The following is an 18,079-nucleotide window of genomic DNA, read 5'->3' as shown; positions in this document are numbered from 1 at the left end:
ATGAGCAGAGTTAACTTCAAAGTGCCATGAACTGGTAGCCTTAAGATTCTGGCCAAACAGTACCAGACCTTGCTCACTAGCTGTAGGGTCCACGACTGCCATGGTGTCAAGCTCACTTAGGGGAAAGGACACACTGAATTTTTCCACTGTGTTCCTCTGGCTTTTCCTGTGTCTTAAATAGAAGATGCCAAGAAGGGCCTTTGGTTAATCTTTGTTTGAGTCAATCACCTCCTGCTTGTTCTACTGGCATGGACTATATACCCTTAGCTCCAGCCAGCTGACTGTAAATTTCTTGTTTCTGGGCACAGGGAAAGCCACAGCATAAATCTGTCAGTGCTCTTAAGAAAACAACTCAACTGCGCATGCTCCATTCTCAGTGGGTCAGGAGAGGTGCCAAAGGTCACCCTGGGGAAATTCTGACCGCAGCAGGGATCAAAACCACTATGGTAGGGACCGAACCACCCGCTGCTTGCACACACCATTTCAGGTGGCATATGCGCCTGCATTAATGTAATGCCCCACAGACCCTCACCCCGCAGCCGGCAGCCGTCTGCCTCCAGCTCCAGGTCACACCCGATGCCTTCTTGGTACAGGAGCTCCATGGTGCGCAGGTTCTCTCTCAGTTCCTCTGCCTGGCTGGGCTGCTTTTCATCTTCCCGGGTGCTTCCAGCCCCCTCGCATCCCCACTGGGCCGCAGCCTTCACCCGGGGTGCGCCCAGGGCTTCAGCCGCGACCAGCACATCCTCCCGTGGGGCGGGTCCCAGCACCCCCTCATAGGCAAAGGTCAGCACGGCCTCCCAGGCCCCGGGGGTTACATCCAGGCTGAGGGGGCATTGCAGACCTCTGCTGCCCAGCAACCTGCCTCTGAAGAGGCTGCTGACTGCAGCCAAGATCACCCGATGCACCCCGTATACTCGCCCCCCGACTGACACGTCTTCATCCAGCAACAACCTCTGCTCTCGCAGCCGCTGTGCCTCCGCGAAAAACTGGCTGGGATGCGCCTCGCTGTGCAGCTCCTCGGGCTCCTCTGCGTCTTCTCCGTCCTCATCCTCTTCCTCCTCCTCTTCTTTCTCTAGGGACAAGGCTGGAGAGGGAAGGCTCCCCGGGGCCATGGGCCTGGGGCCAGGCTCTTCCAGAGGAAAGGGAGGCAAACCAGGATCCTGGTCTGGGGACGGAGGCCAGGAGGGGGTTCTCCTGGTGGGCAAAGGGAGGCCAAGGCCGTCCTTCTGGACTGGAAGAGAGACTTGTTCAGGGTCTGAGGGACGATGTGCCGAGTCCGAGACGCTCATGGCCCAAGCTCACTGGATTGCTGCAGGTAAGCAGAGGAAAGAGAAGAGAGGGTAAGAGCTGGGCCCACAGAGGCCAGAGGAAGCCCTGCCTCCAGTCCGGCGACATGTCAGTCCCTCTTCCTACTTCAACCCCCTCCCCCCATCCCAGGGCTCGAGCGTGTAGGCCACACCACGCGACTCTGCGGTTCCCCAGGTGCAGCAAAGCACACAAGATCTATGTGTAAACATCCAGTACCCGGAACTGTACCCTGCCCGTCTTGCCCCCATGCCAGTAGTCACCCTCCTAAGACACCAGCGTTCTGCTTGCCCTCTCACTTGAGCCTGCTCTACTCCTGACAGTGTGGCAGAGGGAATGCGCCCCCGGGGCCCCGTCCCTGACCGAACCCAGCTAATTATAGGCAGTGCTGGCAGGCTGGGGGCTGGTCTCCAGGTGCCCAAACTCTGACACCCAATCCCCTGGGCCTGACCTGAGATGACCTCCTCTCCCCTTCCACTTGTAGGTCATGCCCTGGTGCTGAGCGAGGCAAATTCAGAAGCCAAGTAGGATGTGGGGATCTGGTGGAGTGAGCCAGGCCAGAAAGGCTTCCTTCACTGGACTGGGCTGGAGGGGGTGCGTGAAGAAAGTCTGGACTCTGCACACCTGCAGGAAAGTGGGGAGAAAGAGTGAAGCGTGTGTTTGGGGTCAGTCCTGGCCTTTGTTGATTTTTCTGTGCATGATAAAGCTGGGACCCTGGAGCGAACAATCCTGACGTGAAACTCAAATATAACCCATCCATCTGGTCCAACAAGGGCAGAGGAGTGTGGGAGTTGAAGGGGCATGGGTCAGGGCTACCGACCACGGGTGACCCACCCGTAGCGAGGGGTTTCCTCCCTGTGCCAACGTGGAGTTGGTGGTGAGAGAGCCAAACCCAACCCTCGGGCTGCACTCCTCCAAATGGGTAAACAGAGAGGCAGCCCATGGTTGTCCTGGCTTGTGAAATGGGCAATAGTGACCAGCCTCTGTGTGGATCCTCTTATGGCCTCCCCTTTGCAAGACAAGGTGGCCAACACCTTGGGCCCCCACCAGGAAGAGGAGGAACCGCTATCTGGCAGAGACAAACCCCAGGTCAGCCTCTGCCCTCCCTCTGCCAACAAGGACAAGGACACTGGACCCTGATCTGCGTTCTCTGCCAACCCCATGGTCCTGGGACAGCTCCACCACAGCCATGTGTCTCTGGAGGCTCTGCTCGGCTCCACCATGGCAGGACCCATACCCCACAGCGAATCCCCGAAGGTTGGATGAAACCTGCTCTTCTGTGCAATCGTCCACCCTCCATTAAATGCGTTATGGCTGACCTCCCCCCATAGCACCTCCAGGTCTGTTGGCCGTCCTTCTTGTTGCTGACCTGCTGATTGGGGCAGGGTCTTGGCATCTCAGCCAGGGGACAGTATTACTTCCACCTCTGCTTAGGAGCCCCATGTGGAGCCATACTCCCCAAAAATGATGTGGAGAATTCGGGGGCCAGGCCTGGCAAGGCCCCATTGGCTTTATCTGGGTCATGGGAGTCATGGTAACGGATTGGTGCTTAGGGTTCCCAAAGGTTCGGGATGGAAGCAGGGAAAGAGAACTTCGCTCCAGAGGACAGTCTCAAGGGTCCCTCTGAGGGTGAGAGGAAAGGGCTGAGGGTGACCGTGACTCCTCCCTCCCTGATGATCAGGGGCATCATCCTCTACCTGCAGCTGCCTTGGATCACTGCTCAGGCTGGCATAGGTGTGGGCTCAGCACTCTGCTAGACAGTAGGAAGGGATTTGGGACTCGGCCTCAGTGAATTAAAGGAGCCCCATTCCCATCCCACTCCAGGGCTCAGATTGCTCGTTACCTTGCTCTCGGCTTCAGTCACTACTATCAACAGCCTGTCTATCTCAGCCATCTCCACCAATGGCAAAGTCAAGGCTGGTGAGTCTGTTGTGACTCCATGACCTCTTAGGGCCCCCGGTCCTGTTGGGAGTTGGTGAGACCGATTGACTCTTCTTTCCTCTCCTCTCAGGTGGTACCTACTTCCTTGTCTTGCACAGCCTGGGTCTGGAGCTTGGCAGTTCCACTGGAACCATATTTGCTTTCTCCTAGGCAGTAGCTGTGGCTGTGCAAACAGTGGGCTTCACACAGACCCTTTTGGACCTGTTCCGGGTGATGCCCATTCCCTTCCTTCATGCATCCTTTTCTCAAGTCAGCTGACCACCCAGCTTGCATTTTCGTGGCTCCAGCCTGGGCAAGTCATTTTAAGAATCAGATGTACCAATTAAAAATCTCTGTGACTGGGCTTCCCTGGTGGTGCAGTGGTTGAGAGTCTGCCTGCCGATGCAGGGGACACGGGTTCGTGCCCCGGTCCGGGAAGATCCCACATGCCGCGGAGCGGCTGGGCCCGTGAGCCATGGCCGCTGAGCCTGCGCGTCCGGAGCCTATGCTCCGCAATGGGAGAGGCCACAACAGTGAGAGGCCCACGTACCGCAAAAAAAAAAAAAATCTCTGTGACCCCCTACCTCTGTGTTCTGCCCTTCCAGGAGCATGGGGTGCAGCTACCAAACATGGATCTTGAAAATGAGTTTTGGGTGGTGGGCCTGGTGACCGTGACTATCCTTGTAGGCGTTGGCACTGGCAGGCGTGGAGTGGGAGTCCAAGGCAGGCGAGGGGGAATTGAGCTGGGGGTGAAAAGACTAAGGGGATGGCAGTGAGAGCTGGACAGATCAGGAAGGGGCGGAATGTGGGGAGATGTGGGATTGTGTGCGTGGGTAGTTGACAAAGCAGATTTCCAGGGACCCAGACCTGAAGCTAGCCGGTTCTGCTGGGAGAGACTCCACATGCCAGTTTTTGAAGGGGAAAGTAAGGAGGACTCCTTCTGAGGATCTGTTGGGATGAGCACTAGACATGACTACCAGATGAGAAATGCCCTGCTTCTTGCTCCCAGTATTTACAACGTTGATATTCACCCCTCTGGCATGGGAAGGGATGCTTTGTAGTTTGAGGCAAGAAGGAAAAGGACACCCATTTAGCCACATTCCTTTATGGGAGGAGGTTGGTAGGAAACAGAACGAGAGGACTGGAGAGAAGAGTGAAGATGAGACAAGGAAAGTGAGGAGAACTACCTCCCTTCCACTCACCTCTCTGTCTCTGTCCCTTCTTCCCTCCCTCTTTCTCCTTCTCTCTGTGGAGGGGGGTGGCGTCACCCAAGGTATTACAGGCCCAGATTATCTTCTTCTTCCTGATCTTCCTTTCTCTTACCAACTACCTGCTGGGGACTTCCTCCCCACAAACCCCAGCCAACAAGCCACTGGCTTCTTTGGGTACCAAGGTGAGACAGTGGGAAACTGACTGAGAAATCTGTCCTCCTCAGAAAAGAACCCTCAACTTCTGATTCTGTATGTCAATCACAAGTTGGCCATCAGACCACTCAGAGCCCTGTTAAGTCCCTGGGCCAAAAATCCCTTATGCTTCCCAGCCTAACCTAAGTCACTGACACTAAACTGGGTAGAGGGGTAATAATTTGGGCTGAACAGAGGAAGGCAGGACGTGCTCCTCAAAACCTCATCTTTTCTCTCTGTTCCTTTCTGTAGAAAGCATTTTCTTCCATAATATTGTCCCGCAGTGGTAGGCACGGTCCAGAGGGCAGTTTCCTTGGTATGTTTTCCATCTTCTTCTCCTCAGCCACTGGGGTACTCACCAGGACCAGTATCTCTAGGGACCTCAAGGTGACACGGATGTCCAGGCTTGGAGCACTCTATCACCCCTCTTCCCTCTCCACTGATGGTTCAACTTCTGTTCCCAGGACCCTGCTGCAGCTGTCCCCCAAAGGAACCATCCTTGCCATCACGTGGACCATACTTTCCTACCTGGGCATCTCTGCCACAGTTGGTAAGGCCCTCCACTCCTGCCTTCAGTGCAGAATGACCTGGAACCCTGGTTTCCGCTTCTCTGAGGGGCTAGGTGATGAAATGAGCCAGAGGCATTCATCAATTACATTAAAAGTAGCTTATATGCAGGTAGGCCCCCATCCCCTCCTTCACCAGTTCTCTCCATACCTCGTTTCATTAATGAATTGTATAGTGCCCTTTGATTATCAGATTTGGTTGTCCCCCCCAACCCCACGCACACACACTTCCATTACCCGCTTTGGCACTGGTGGTACCTAGACAGTCCTACTGCTTTGGGTTGGGGTTCTCTTCCCATGAAGGAGTGTTTGTGTCCTAAATCTCATTTCCAGGCTCCTGTATGATTTGAGATGTTTTAGGACATAGGACCGACCTGGGTGTGCAGAGTGGGAGCTGCCTAGGGTCAGAGTGCCAGTATGGCTAGTACTTCGGCAGATGTTGAGAGCCAGGGTCTTGCCTCTATGGGCTCTCTGATTACTACCAGGTGAGTGAACCAGAGGGGAAGGTTAGAGAGATAAAGCCCACTGCCCGGCATAGAGTAGATGCTCAAAAAACAGTAATGACTTAAGTGGATTCATGTAGGAGGAGCCGAAATCTGATGGAAGAGGAGTTTCTGTGGCAGGGGTGGTGCTGGCTGTGGGGAGACAGTGGCTAATGTCTACCTACATCTGAACAGGTTTATGGTTACCAGTTTGAAAGAAATGCCAGCTGGGCAGCAAAACAGAAAAACTAAAGAGTGAAGAAGCCCTATTATCCCTAAATCCCCAAGGACAGAAATTTCAGAGGATGACATACTTTCTGTTCCCTTCTGTATCTGGGGTTTCCTTTCTCTGTAGCCAAAAGGCTTTTGAAGACTTGGTGGTCTTACAGCAGGTGCAGAAGCCACCACCAAAGGAGAACTTGGCATCTACCTCTCTCAACACTCCTGCTCCCTCAGGCTACATCCCTGAGCAGGACCTGAAGACAAACCAAAAGCAGGTAGTTATACAGGAACAGGGCTGTTAAAGTGGGCGCAGTCGTCCCAGAGTACAAACTGACAATGGCGTTCACCTCGTCCCTGCTCACTTTTCCTAACCATGCAGTCAGAGTGGCACATGTGCCTTCATAAAGTCGTATGGCAATATTCATGCCTTCATGAAGTCCTACGGCTGCCCTCACAGTCATGAATCTGGGAAGATTTCAAACTGCAGGGGCATAGAGCTCAGGGGTAGGACTAGTCCAATGGCTAGAGAAGCTGAGGAACAGGTTCCATTTCGTACATAACAGGAGCCTACCTGTGATCCCTCAGTCAGCCTGCCCTGGGGCCCTATACATGACCTGGCTGGAGATGCTGTCTAGGGGCCTGACATCCCCCATTGCCTTCATTTGTTGAAATCAGCAGCACACACTCACCCTATACTGTCAGTGAGACTCAGGAGGAAAGACAGCTAGGAAGAGGAGTCCATAATTTAGGACTCAAGGAGCCAAGATTTTAATCTCCCGGCTCCCCAAACTTTTTTGAGTCCACCCTTGGGTAGCCCAAAGCTTTGGACACACAAGGATTTTACAACAGCCCAAGGCTTCCTAGGGAGAGAACTCCCCGACTACGCAATACGAACTGCGGCTGCAGTGCCAAAGAAGGTCCTTCCTCCACAATCCATTCCACCCCATAACATTAATAAAAACTTACAAATAAATACCTGAGGCTGTGTAATAACATACTTGAAAACTCCCGAAGCCTAGAAAAACAGATTATTCCTGTTCTCAAATATATTCAACAAGAATTTATCTTCTATCTTCCATCTCGAAGTTTCTACTTTAAACCTCCATGCCTTAATGCATTTCAACCCATTTATGTGTCTATCCTTTGTAAATGAAAAAAAGTATTTATCATCACTTTCTACTTAGTAAGTAATCAGAAACTTCCTCTTTTCCCAAGCTCATGTAATCCTAATTTTTAAAATCTTTTAGCTCAAGTCTTACCTTATAGTCCTTTGATTATTTCTTTGGTTTAGTTCCTCATCAGCTTATATATTCATTCAGCAAATACTAACTGAATGTCCACTATGTGCCAGACCTTTTTTAAGTACTGGGAGATGATATGCCAATGAATAAAACAAGCTACACCTCCCCTCAGGGAGTTTATATTTCAACAAGAAGAGATAAACAATGAACATAATAAAAACAACTATTAGATTACAAGGTGCTAAGTGCTACGAAGAGAAATAAAACAGGGGAGTAGGCTAGAAAGCGCTAGAGGAGTACAATTTTAAGTAGGGTTGTCAGGAAGCCCTCACGAAAAAAAGTTGAGCAGACTTAAAGACTATACCTCCAGAAAGAGCTTCCCAGGCAGAGGGAGCAACAAGTCTAAAGATCTTGAGGGGCAGCACACCTTCAGTGTTTAAGGAAGAACAAAAGGCCAATGTTGCTGGAGCAGAGTGAACAAGGAGATAAGTAGCAGGAAGTGAGGTCAAAGCATTACTTGAGGAAGGGTGGGGCAGGTTATGGAGGCTTTTACAGGCCTTTAAGGGGCTCTGGGTTTTATTCTGAGGTAGGAAAACACAGAGGGTTTTGAGAAGAGTGACATAATCTGGCTTCCGTGTTAACACTATTCACTCTGGCTGCTGTGTTGAGAATTGACTGTAAGGGGGAAATGGTGGAAGCAGGTAGACCAGCTACGGCAATAATTTTGGACAGCAGTCCCCACCATTTTGGCATCAGGGACCAGTTTCGTGGAAGACAATTTTTCCAGGCTGTAATGCAAGCGATGGTTCAGGTGGTAACGCGAGCGATGGGGGCAGGGGGTGGGGGTGGGGGTGTGTGTGGGGGTGGAGCAGCAGATGAAGCTTCGCTCCCTCACTCGCCCACCCCGCCCTCCCGCCACTGCTCACCTCCTGCTGTGCAGCCCGGTTCCTAAGGTTCCTAATAGGCCGCTGACAGACCGGTACCAGTCCATGGCCCAGGGGTTGGGGACCCCTGATCTTGGAGGCAGAAAATTCTGGCTTGGGCTAGGGTGGCAGCAGAGAAGTGACCAATTGGATTCTGGATGTATTCTGAAGGTAAAGTCAACGTGATTTGATGAATTGGAGGAGATGAAAAAGAGGGGCCAAAGATAATACCAAGACACTTTAACATGAACAACTAGAAGGATGGAGTTGTCATTACTTGAAATAGGAAAGACTGCAGCAGTAAGCTGGGGAGAAAGTAAGTTCAGTTTCGTATATGTTAAATTTGAGATGCCTATTAAGCATCCGAGTCGAGATGCCAAGAGCAGCTAGGTATTCAGAAGTCCTGATTGGAGCTAAAAATATGGGAAGTCATCCACACTGAAATGGCTCTAATGTGTAACACTGGCTGAAATCACTCCAGGTATGTATGTAAACAGAAAAGCAGTCCAGACTGAACTCTAGAGCACTACGGAGATGAGGAGAAACCAGCAGACTAAGAAAGAGTACTTGGTAAACTAGGAGGCAAACCAGAGAACATGTCCTAAGGCCAAGTAAAGACAATGTTTCAAAGAGGGGGTGTCAAATGCTGCTGATAGCCTGTGCAAGATCAAGCAGAAGATGCCATTAGATTTAGGTTTGTGCAAGTCCTTGGTGACCACGATGAGAACAGTCGTGCTGCAGTGGACTGAATAGGGAATTGGTGGAAAGTGGAAAAGACTCTTTTAAGATGTTCTGCTATAAAACAGAGCAGAATAAACAAACTACAAGGATATACTGTACAGCACAAGAAATACAGTGAATATTTTATAACTTTAAGTGGAGTATAACCTATAAGAATACTTACTAAATCACTACGCTGTACATCTGAAACTAATATTGTAAGTCAACATAATTCAACTTAAAAACTTAGTAATAAAATGTTTTTAAAAAATTGACCAGGAAAATTGGAAGCAACTGGAAGGGGAAATGGGGTCAAGAGAGGTTTATGTCTTTGTAAGGTAAGAAAAATGACAGCATATTTGAGTGCCAACAGGATATTCCAGGAGAGAAAGGGGAATACTGACGCTACAGAAAAGGAGGGAGAACTGTTGAAAGATGTCCTTGAAAGCCAAATGATGGGACTGGCTGGACAGGAGCCTGGACAGTTTGTTTAGAGCAGCATCTCTCAACCTTGACGCCAATGACATTTAAGCCCAGACGGTTCTGTTGTGGAGGGCTGTTCTGTGCATTGTAGGCTATTTTGCAGCATCTCTGGCCTCTACCCAGCAGCACCACCTCCTTTTGGTTGTGATCAACCAAATGTCCTCTGGGAGCAAACTCAGTCCCAGTTGAGAATCCCTGGTATACAATAACAAGAGAGAAAGCAGAGCTTACAGGTATAAATGCTGGAAGGTATGTAGGTATAGTGGTAGGAGCTTGTGAACCTTTTCTGATTGTTTCTATTTTCTACCAAAGTAACACTGAGAATGAGGGATGTTGGAGATTTAAGAGATCAGAAGCAAGGGCAAGTGGAGAATTCCCTGGCGGAGTGGTTAGGACTCCAATCCCGCAAGCCATGCAGCATGGCCAAAAAAAAGGGCGGGCAAGTAAAAGGACCAGGGGATATTGCTAGTAGCATAAAGGACTCCCTCAAGTTTTATGGTAATGAATTTAAAGACAAGTCAACCTGTTTCTTCCCAGCCCTTTCAGCTGCATGGATCTAGGAGTAAAGTTGGTGAAGAGTTGAGTGTGACAAAAGCCAGAGAAGCAAGGGAGGTAAGCCCTTAACAAAGGGCTCATGACTGGAATTTAGTGGGAGGAGGGAAGTGAAGGCATGTGGAATAAACTGGAAAGACAGGAAGTAATGGTGGGAGGGTGGGATGTTTGAGATTGAGATATGGAGTAGTGGTAGGTCTAGAATATGACCAAGGGAATGAGTAGCTGAAGTGGGGGTGGAGGACAAGATCACTGGAGGAGCAAAGAACTGAGACCAGAGTGTTAGAAAGATTATCTACATGGATATTTAAATCACCAAGATTTACGACAGGTACTGACTTGTGTTTCAAAGCTGAGGTATGTTAGAGATGAGAGAGAATAGTCTTAAAAATAGTATGAGGAAGGGACTCGCCTGGCGGTCCAGTGGTTAAGACTCCATGCTCCCAGTGCAGGGGACCGGGGTTCGATCCCTCGTCAGGGAACTAGATCCCACATGCCGCAACTAAGAGTTCGCATGCCACAACTAAAGATCCTGCATGCCGCAACGAAGACCCAGCACAGCCAAATAAATAAATATTAAAAAATATACAGTATAAGAAAAAATGCGGACACCTGTACTGCCTCCAGGCCCAGTGGTACAATGGGTGTGAGAGAAACCACCACCACTACTAAAAGAAGCAGAGTCCTCAGGAGAAATCAGGGCTCAGAGCAGGACTATAAAAAGGGAACATACAGAGAAAAGGTTAAGCATACATGGGATTTTTGCTAATGACTGGCTGTTAATTTCAGAGATGTGTATACCTGGGGCCCGCCCCCTCAAGCTGCCAATGGAAATGTCTGTAGGCCTAAGGGTTTGGAAGAGGGATGGTTTTACTTTTGAGTTATAAATTAGCATGAAATTACACCTGGCTTCAGGCTATTTTCAGGGAAATTCTGAGTACCTATACTTCAAAGAATTTAAATGAGATGATAAATGTAAAGCAATTAGCATAAGATCTGATGCTAAAATAGTATCAATGATAATAGCATTACTAAGAAGAGATTAGAATATCTAAGAGATTCCCCTCAATTTTAGCTCCAGAGCAGCAGCTCCCAAGGCAACCTGCATAGTCTGCCAGGGTGCCGCTCTGACCCCTTGCCTTCTTACCCATCACCCCATCAACAAGAATTTATCCAGTGCCAACTGTGTATCCTTCCTGAACACAAGTTGATTATCAACATATAAAAACAAAAATGTTTTTAATGCTGAGTCATCTTGAGGTTCAAATGATAGGAGAGGGGCATCCACAGCCTTGCCAGGATTCTCATGTCAGGATAAAGATTAAGGCCCAGGGTCCCTTGGTCTCCACGTAGGGCGCTATCTACTCCGATTCTGTTAACCTTGTCAGTCCCTCCAGGTCACTTCTACTTCATCTGTCCGATACCTGTAAAAAAAAAATAGGAAAAACTTGGTGGACAGTTACCCGTTAGCACCTTCCATTCTTCTCTGCCCTCACGATTCTGGATCCTCTTCCCTGCTGAACATTTTTGCCTACCTCCCATTTAATCCTGTTTACCTCCTCCAAGGGGCTGCTCACCTCTGTGTGACCCCAGATTCACTGAGAGGAGTCCTGTGTCCAGCCCGAAACATCTCCCAGCCAGCCTGGGCTATCATGGCTCCATTGTCAATGCAGAATCTGGGAAGGAAAAGAGGTATGAAATTCATGATCTAAGCATGGAAAATCATAGTAATTGGAGGGGAAAAAAAAAGAAATAAAGAAAGGGAATGGGCCTTTACCTCTCATCTGTGGCAAAAAGCCGGGCTCCACGCTCCTGGCACATTGTCTCCATCATTTCCTGTAACCTCATATTACCTACAAAGAGGTAGGGGTACAGTTAGCTTACCTTTAGCCATTTCTCCACAGTCTGGCTGTACACCTCATGTGCACTGACTTAGGAAAACGAAGTAGGGATTCCAGGGGCAAGGAGTGGGAAGCATTGGACAAGAAATAAAACGAGTAATTTCCCCAAACCCTTAGAGATTTAGAGTATCAGGAGGAGGATACACATGCCCCAAAATAGGAAAGAGAAGCACAGTCCAGTGATACATACACCCCACACCTCCCACGATGAGGGCCTCCTGGGAGCCACAATGTGCCATGGCTCGCTCTGTGATCTCTACCAGCATTGCAAACACAGTTTCCTGTGGAAGGCAAACAAGGTGAAAACATCAAAGACAATCCCAGCTTAGTTCTGTCTACTGTATAAAAGCTCCTCCAGCTTCAAGTTTCTGTCCCAGCTTTTCACTCCATTACCTGCAGGGAGAAACACAGATCCTCAGGAGTACACTCGCCCGTGGCCAGCATCCGCTGGGTTACATCCTATAGTTAAAGGGGAAAACATACAAAACAATGAACTGTGGTTTGGGGATGACATATGAGCAAAAAATTATTGCACTTGGAGTATCACCATGTTTCACCACAATTCAATTTACCAGTACATCCTATACGACAACCTTGCCCTTCACTGGCACTGAGCTATAAAACCAGCAGAAGTCTTTCAAGATTCAATAATTATGGGAAAAAAATTTTTAAAAAAAGAAAAGAAAGAAAGAAAATACTGTGATTATCTTAAAAAAAAAGACTCAGTAATTATGAATGTCTACCCTGGCACCCTCCATTCCCTACCCCAGTTAATTTTTCTCTAGAGCACTTGTCCCCATCTGACCCTTTTTATTTTATTATTTCTCCTCTTTTTTTTTTGGTTTCTTTTTCTGTCTCCCACCCCCACTGCATGAAATGCAAGCTCCAAGTAGGCAGGGATTTTTGTTTTGCTCCATCTTGTATCGCAATTGCCTTGAACAGCACCTGGTACACAAAAGATGTTCAATAAATATTTGCTAAATGAATTTATTCAGCATCTAACATGGGCCAGTACTATGCTATATGTAGAAAATACACTGGTGAGCAAAACACACGTGCTTCATTAAAAGGCATGAGAAGTGCCCATCTCCTCACCTCTCCCACACTCACCTCAATGAAAGACAAGATCCCTGAGAATGAGACGTCCATCCCCTTTACAGTGTATGGCAGCTCAACTAGCTTCTTGCCTCTATGTGGGAGTGAGTATATGAGGCACTTAAGCCTGTAGTCAGCTGGCTGCTCACCCTCCAAAGCCCTCCCAAACCTCATTAACACATATACAGGGAAATCCCTGGCGCCCCACCAGTCAGCCTCCTTCCACCTTATTCCCCTTACCGCTTTGCCATCTGTTCAATGTTGTAGCCTGGACTTGGGTCATTGGAAATCTAGCAGAATGAAAAAGAGGATGAAGTCAGGTATCCAGGAAGCATAAGAAGCTAATTTACTACTTTCCTCCTCCTTTTCCATGGCTCTCCCCAAATACATTCACATCTTATGTTCTCTGTAGCCTCAATGGCTTACCTTCAGCACTCGAGCAAAACGATCCAGACAATTACCCACAGCAATATCGATGGTTTCCCCAAAGATGCGGTAACGATGTTCTGAATACGCAATCACCTAAGGGTGATGAGGATGTCCATGAAACCTCAAGTCTGTAAAGAGGAGCATTTGGCTTTGGGGAAGAACACAGCAGAGGATCAACATGGTCACTAGAGCTTCCAAAAAGCAATAAGCAATGGGAAAAACTACTTTCCCAAACCCTCAATGGGTACTTTTTAATAGCGCTTATCTGAGAAGTCTATATATACCCCAAGGATTCCCAGAGGAGATTCCTAGTCTACAGAAGGTAGTCTAGGTCAGGGGAGAAGCAAATTATCACTTTGGATGCATTTTTCTTGCTTGGAGCTTCCTAATATTCCTTTAAAAGCAGTCTAGACAGTGTGTACTAGGGAAGGCTTTCCTTCTTGGAAGCAGGAAACCAGAGTTCTTCTAGGTTATCCTACGAGGGTGGTGGTATTTGGAAACCACCAAGGTAGAGTTAAAAGAAACTCAAAAATCCCAGGGAATTCCCTAGCGGTCCAGTGGTTAGGACTCTGCTCTTTCACTGCTGAAGGTGCTCGTTCAACCCCTGGTTGGGGAACTAAGATCCACAAGTCACGCAGTGCAGCAAACACAACAAAAAAAACCCCAAACTCAAAAACCCCATTCTGGGTCAGACTAATGGCCCATCCAACTCAGCACCGGCAACCAACTTATGTCCGTTCTTCATACGTGACCAGCTTCTAGCACAGAGAGTATTTATCACCCACTGACACATATGCTCCACACTGCTGACAGTGAGTACTTCCTAAGGACCATAAGTCCCTTTCCCTTTCTGGTGCTGCTAGGGATTTTCTTCCATTCGGATGTAGCTCTTACTCTACTGTCAAAAGTTGGCAACAAAAGAGGAAAGAAAAAATTCTGCCTTTCTACTTCTGTCATCTACACTTCCCTACCCAATCATCTTCTGTTTTTCACACCTAAGCAGGCTTCAAAAGGGAGGAGGAGGGCTTCCCTGGTGGCGCAGTGGTTGAGAGTCCGCCTTCCAATGCAGGGGACACGGGTTCGTGCCCCGGTCCGGGAAGATCCCACATGCCGCGGAGCAGCTGGGCCTGTGAGCCATGGTTGCCGAGCCTGCGCGTCCGGAGCCTGTGCTCCACAACGGGAGAGGCCCCAACAGTGAGAGGCCCGCGTACCGCAAAAATTAAAAAAAAAAAAAAAAAAAAGGGAGGAGGAAAAGAACAGAAAATTCCATCGCTGCTCATCTCTATAAACTCTTGTAAGCTTCCACTGATACTTTCCACACCTCAAGTCCGTGACCTTGTATGATATCCTTCAGGCCTCAACCAGTTACTTGCTCTCTACCCATTAAAGTTGCCACATCATTTTCACGGGAATGTGTGCTTCATCTTTTTTTTTTTTTTTTTTTTGCGGTACGCGGGCCTCTCACTGTTGTGGCCTCTCCCGTTGCGGAGCACAGGCTCCGGACGCGCAGGCTCAGCGGCCATGGTTCACGGGCCCAGCCGCTCCGCGGCATGTGGGATCTTCCCAGACCGGGACACGAACCCGCGTCCCCTGCATCGGCAGGCGGACTCTCAACCACTGCGCCACCAGGGAAGCCCCTGTGCTTCATCTTTAATAACTATTTCACAAGATGAAGTTTTAGAACATAACCTTTCATAAGCTGGAGACAAGGACCATTCCTGACAATAATCCCATCAGGTGTTATGTGGGAAAGGAAGGCTGGAGTTCTCTAATCCCAACCTAAAAAGATCTTATAAGGTATCCCAAACAACTCTGGCTTCACCTGTAAGTTTAAAATACCTTCTGCCATTCATAAAATGTTTTCTAAATTATTTATATTTTCATACTCTTAGAGTAAAAACTTCTATATATTTATCACCAGTAACTAAAACAAAACATGCAATTGTTGTAAAGATACAAATGGGATAGTGCCCCTTAGTTTTAACTGCTAAGATTCATAGGAAAAATAAGCTTCAAAATAATGAAAATGAAAATCCTTTCATTATTTTGAATACTTCAATCCTTACCATTCTTTCCTTCTCTAAATTGGAAATTCCTTATCTCTACAGCCATATATATAAAGGTCATCTAATGTTCTATCATACTGCCCAAACATACGATATCACAAACTCTGTTGTGGGTTTTCTAGTATATCATATTTTAGTTTCAGATGAGCCCAGCTTTGCTCTTGCAGTTCCCACCACTCAGGTGGAACATGAAAGTTGTTGGTACAGTGCCTTAGAAATTAAGAAGGAATGGTGGAGGTTTTCTGCCGTAGTCCTGAGTGGTTTCCGTCAAAATGGACAAGTTCATGAAACCTGGGAAGGTGGTGCTGCTCCTGGTGGGTCATGATGAAGAACACTGATGATGGTATCTCGCTATCCCTGCAAAGTGATGGCTACCACTGGCAAGAAGAAAATCGCCAGGAGGTCAGAGATCAAGTCTTTTGTGAAAGTTTATAACTATAATCACCTCATGCCCACAAGGTACTCTGTGGATATCCCCTTGGAAAAAACTGTTGTCAGCAAGCATGTCTTCAGAGACCCTGCTCTTAAAGACACGGCCCAACAAGAGGCCAAGGTCAAGTCTGAAGAGAGACCAGCAAGAACAAATGGTTCTTCCAGAAGCTGTGGTTTTAGACCTGTTTTGTTTCAGTCATTAAAAATAACGAAAAATTTCTGAGGGGAAACAAAAAGAAGGAACGGTGAAGTACTGTTAAATACCTGTGTATTTCCTCCACTGACATATAGCACAGTTGGGCTGGTGGCTCCAGTGATGAGGCGGCCCATCTCAATGTGGGCTATGCAGTGGTTAACGCCCAGCAATGGCTTATTCCACAACTGAGCCATAGTACGGGCTACGACAGCCACAGAAACCAGTGGGGCACCCATGCCAGGACCTACGGGCACAGAAATGGGAGTGAGAATCCTATAGAGACTGGGAAAAACAGAGCCGGGGGAAGCAGGGGATGTGAAGGTTGGGTGGTGTTAGTGGTGGTAGCAGAGGTGAGCTGCAGGCTGTTTTGACCTAGCCAGGCTCCAGGTATATTCTTCCACTGTCACCCACTCTCCCAGCCATACCTTTGGTGTATGCAATGCAATCAATATCCTTGGAGGTTAATCCAGCCTCTGTTAGTGCCTCCTGCAGCAGGTCCAGGATAACAGCTCGGTGGTGCCTGGCAGTAGCACCTGGAAGGAATCCTAAGAGATGGACACAAGTCAGAGATCACAGAGTTTTTCTATAGAAAGGGAGGTAGAAGTCAAAACAGACGTTTTAGTGGGGTAGGAAGAGTCCTTTTCCCTTTTCTCAAGCATCCTGTCTTCTATGTTTTCAGATATAGTCTTTCCAGCCTGTTCAGCTAGGCTAAACAGCTCTCAGAAATGCCCTTCTTCATACCCAACTCCTACTCAGGACTCAATTCAAGTTGATACCTATCTCATACTTTTTGGTGATCTTCTGTGACCCTACAAATCGTGTGCATGAATTTAACACATCATTGAATTTAACATACTACATGTAACATATAACAATTATAGCATTATAATTATCCGTACTTTTCCCAGTTTAACCATGAGCATCTCAAAGCACTGGCTATTTTATTTATCTTCACATTCTTGGTGCCCAAATGCCAAGAGTGAGTGCTAAACATATATATACATTCCTAATGAGTAACCTGTCACAACATCGCCTGCTCACAGAGGCTTTTCAGGTATATGCAAGTCAGTTGCCTTCTCCTACATAAGCAGATGTTTGCGGGGAGCGTAGACAAGTTACAATATAATTTACAAATAACGTTTACTAAAAGTGATAATGTGTCTGGTTCTTTAATTCTCAAGACCCAATGATGCAGGTATTACCGTTCTCATTTCAAGAATACAGAAGTCCAAAAACAACTACTGAATATTGCAAAGCCAGCCAGTTCTGTCTACACCTAGGCTGGGAGTCTTTACACTCTTTCTCATTCTAGTGTATTTTGACTGCATCTACTATTTATCACACTGTAATGTGAAGTTCTGTCTACATGTCCAGTTCCATAACAAGCTTATACATCTATTTTTGTAGCCAACAGCCAGCTGACGATTAGCACGTAAAAGATGCTGAAGGAGCTCAGAAGATCCAGGTTCAAGTGCCTGTGACTCTTCTATCCATCAGCCTTGTGATAACACTGTCACATAATCTCAGAGACTCAGATCAAAAACTATGAGGGGACAATGCGCTCCACACCTTTCTTCACTAATGTTTAGGAAGACTGCAGGTGATGCTGTGCGGAGAAGTGCGCCGCAAACTATAAGTTCCCTACTCCCGTACCTGTGCCTGGAGGCGTGACGTAAGTCCGCCGCGGGTTCGCCAGCACCACGCCATCCCGTACTACTCCCACGCCAATCTTGTTGGCGCTGCCTTCAAAACCCAAAACCGCCGGCATGGCTCCTAGCTACCACTGGGGCCGTGAAGCCCGCACCAGTCCGTGCTGGGACGCAGACCCTGGGTCGCTGAAGAAAACGAGTCGGTGACTGCTAAGGAGCAGCACGCACCAGAACAGATACCAAAGAATTCACGCTGGTAGCGCGCCGGCGCCAGCTCCAACCCCTGTCGTCACGGCGACCCATCAAGGCCCCTTCGAGGACCTGTTCTCTTAACTGCCAGGAACACTGAGTCGGCATCTGCTCCTTAAATTCCTATCCGTTCCTCTGCCTCTCTCCCATGGTCCAGCCCAGCCTTCTCCACTGATTTTGTTCTCTCTTAGACAGCTCTGGGATCTCCGGTCAAGGTGGCAGAAGGAGTCGTGATTCTGGCATAG

The 18,079-nt window shown here is 48.2% G+C and overlaps 2 protein-coding genes across 8 annotated transcripts in view; both read right to left on the bottom strand.

Annotated features, from left to right (window-relative positions):
- The window catches only part of KLHL33 (kelch like family member 33), a 12,513-nt gene extending 7,271 nt beyond the window's left edge, over window positions 1-5,242 (bottom strand). For 2 of the 3 annotated variants that reach the window (XR_002176390.3, XM_019935196.3), the window contains exons 1-2: window positions 1,757-1,896; window positions 533-1,309 (exon numbers count right to left, since the gene is read on the bottom strand). Coding sequence is in view for 2 of the 3 variants with exons in the window: in XM_019935196.3 (XP_019790755.2) it covers window positions 533-1,289 (757 nt within the window). In the remaining variant the exon portion in view is untranslated. Of the gene's footprint in view, window positions 1-532; window positions 1,310-1,756; window positions 1,897-5,156 lie in introns of those variants that run through there. The other variant, XM_019935197.2, reaches the window with a different exon arrangement.
- On the bottom strand, window positions 1,796-18,079 carry OSGEP (O-sialoglycoprotein endopeptidase). 5 transcript variants are annotated; one of them, XM_019935202.3, is made up of 12 exons: window positions 17,590-18,079; window positions 16,362-16,481; window positions 16,005-16,180; window positions 13,240-13,335; window positions 13,054-13,103; window positions 12,829-12,907; window positions 12,112-12,177; window positions 11,909-11,999; window positions 11,595-11,670; window positions 11,395-11,493; window positions 11,198-11,241; window positions 1,796-1,929 (listed from the first exon to the last, which is right to left on the bottom strand). In XM_019935202.3, exons 1-11 carry the CDS (start codon window positions 17,702-17,704, stop codon window positions 11,202-11,204), a joined length of 1,008 nt encoding a protein of 335 aa, XP_019790761.1. In that variant the 5' UTR covers window positions 17,705-18,079; the 3' UTR covers window positions 1,796-1,929; window positions 11,198-11,201. The 5 variants fall into 5 exon arrangements, with proteins under 5 accessions (XP_019790761.1, XP_019790758.1, XP_019790759.1 ...); XM_019935199.3 differs by lacking the exon at window positions 1,796-1,929 and adding an exon at window positions 5,155-5,246; XM_019935200.3 differs by lacking the exon at window positions 1,796-1,929 and adding an exon at window positions 6,042-6,152.

This window comes from Tursiops truncatus, chromosome 2 (genome assembly GCF_011762595.2).
Source record: "Tursiops truncatus isolate mTurTru1 chromosome 2, mTurTru1.mat.Y, whole genome shotgun sequence".
NCBI classification, from domain to species: domain Eukaryota; kingdom Metazoa; phylum Chordata; class Mammalia; order Artiodactyla; family Delphinidae; genus Tursiops; species Tursiops truncatus.
The sequence above is the reverse complement of the archived record's forward strand: the minus strand, read 5'-3'. Positions and strand labels throughout refer to the sequence as shown.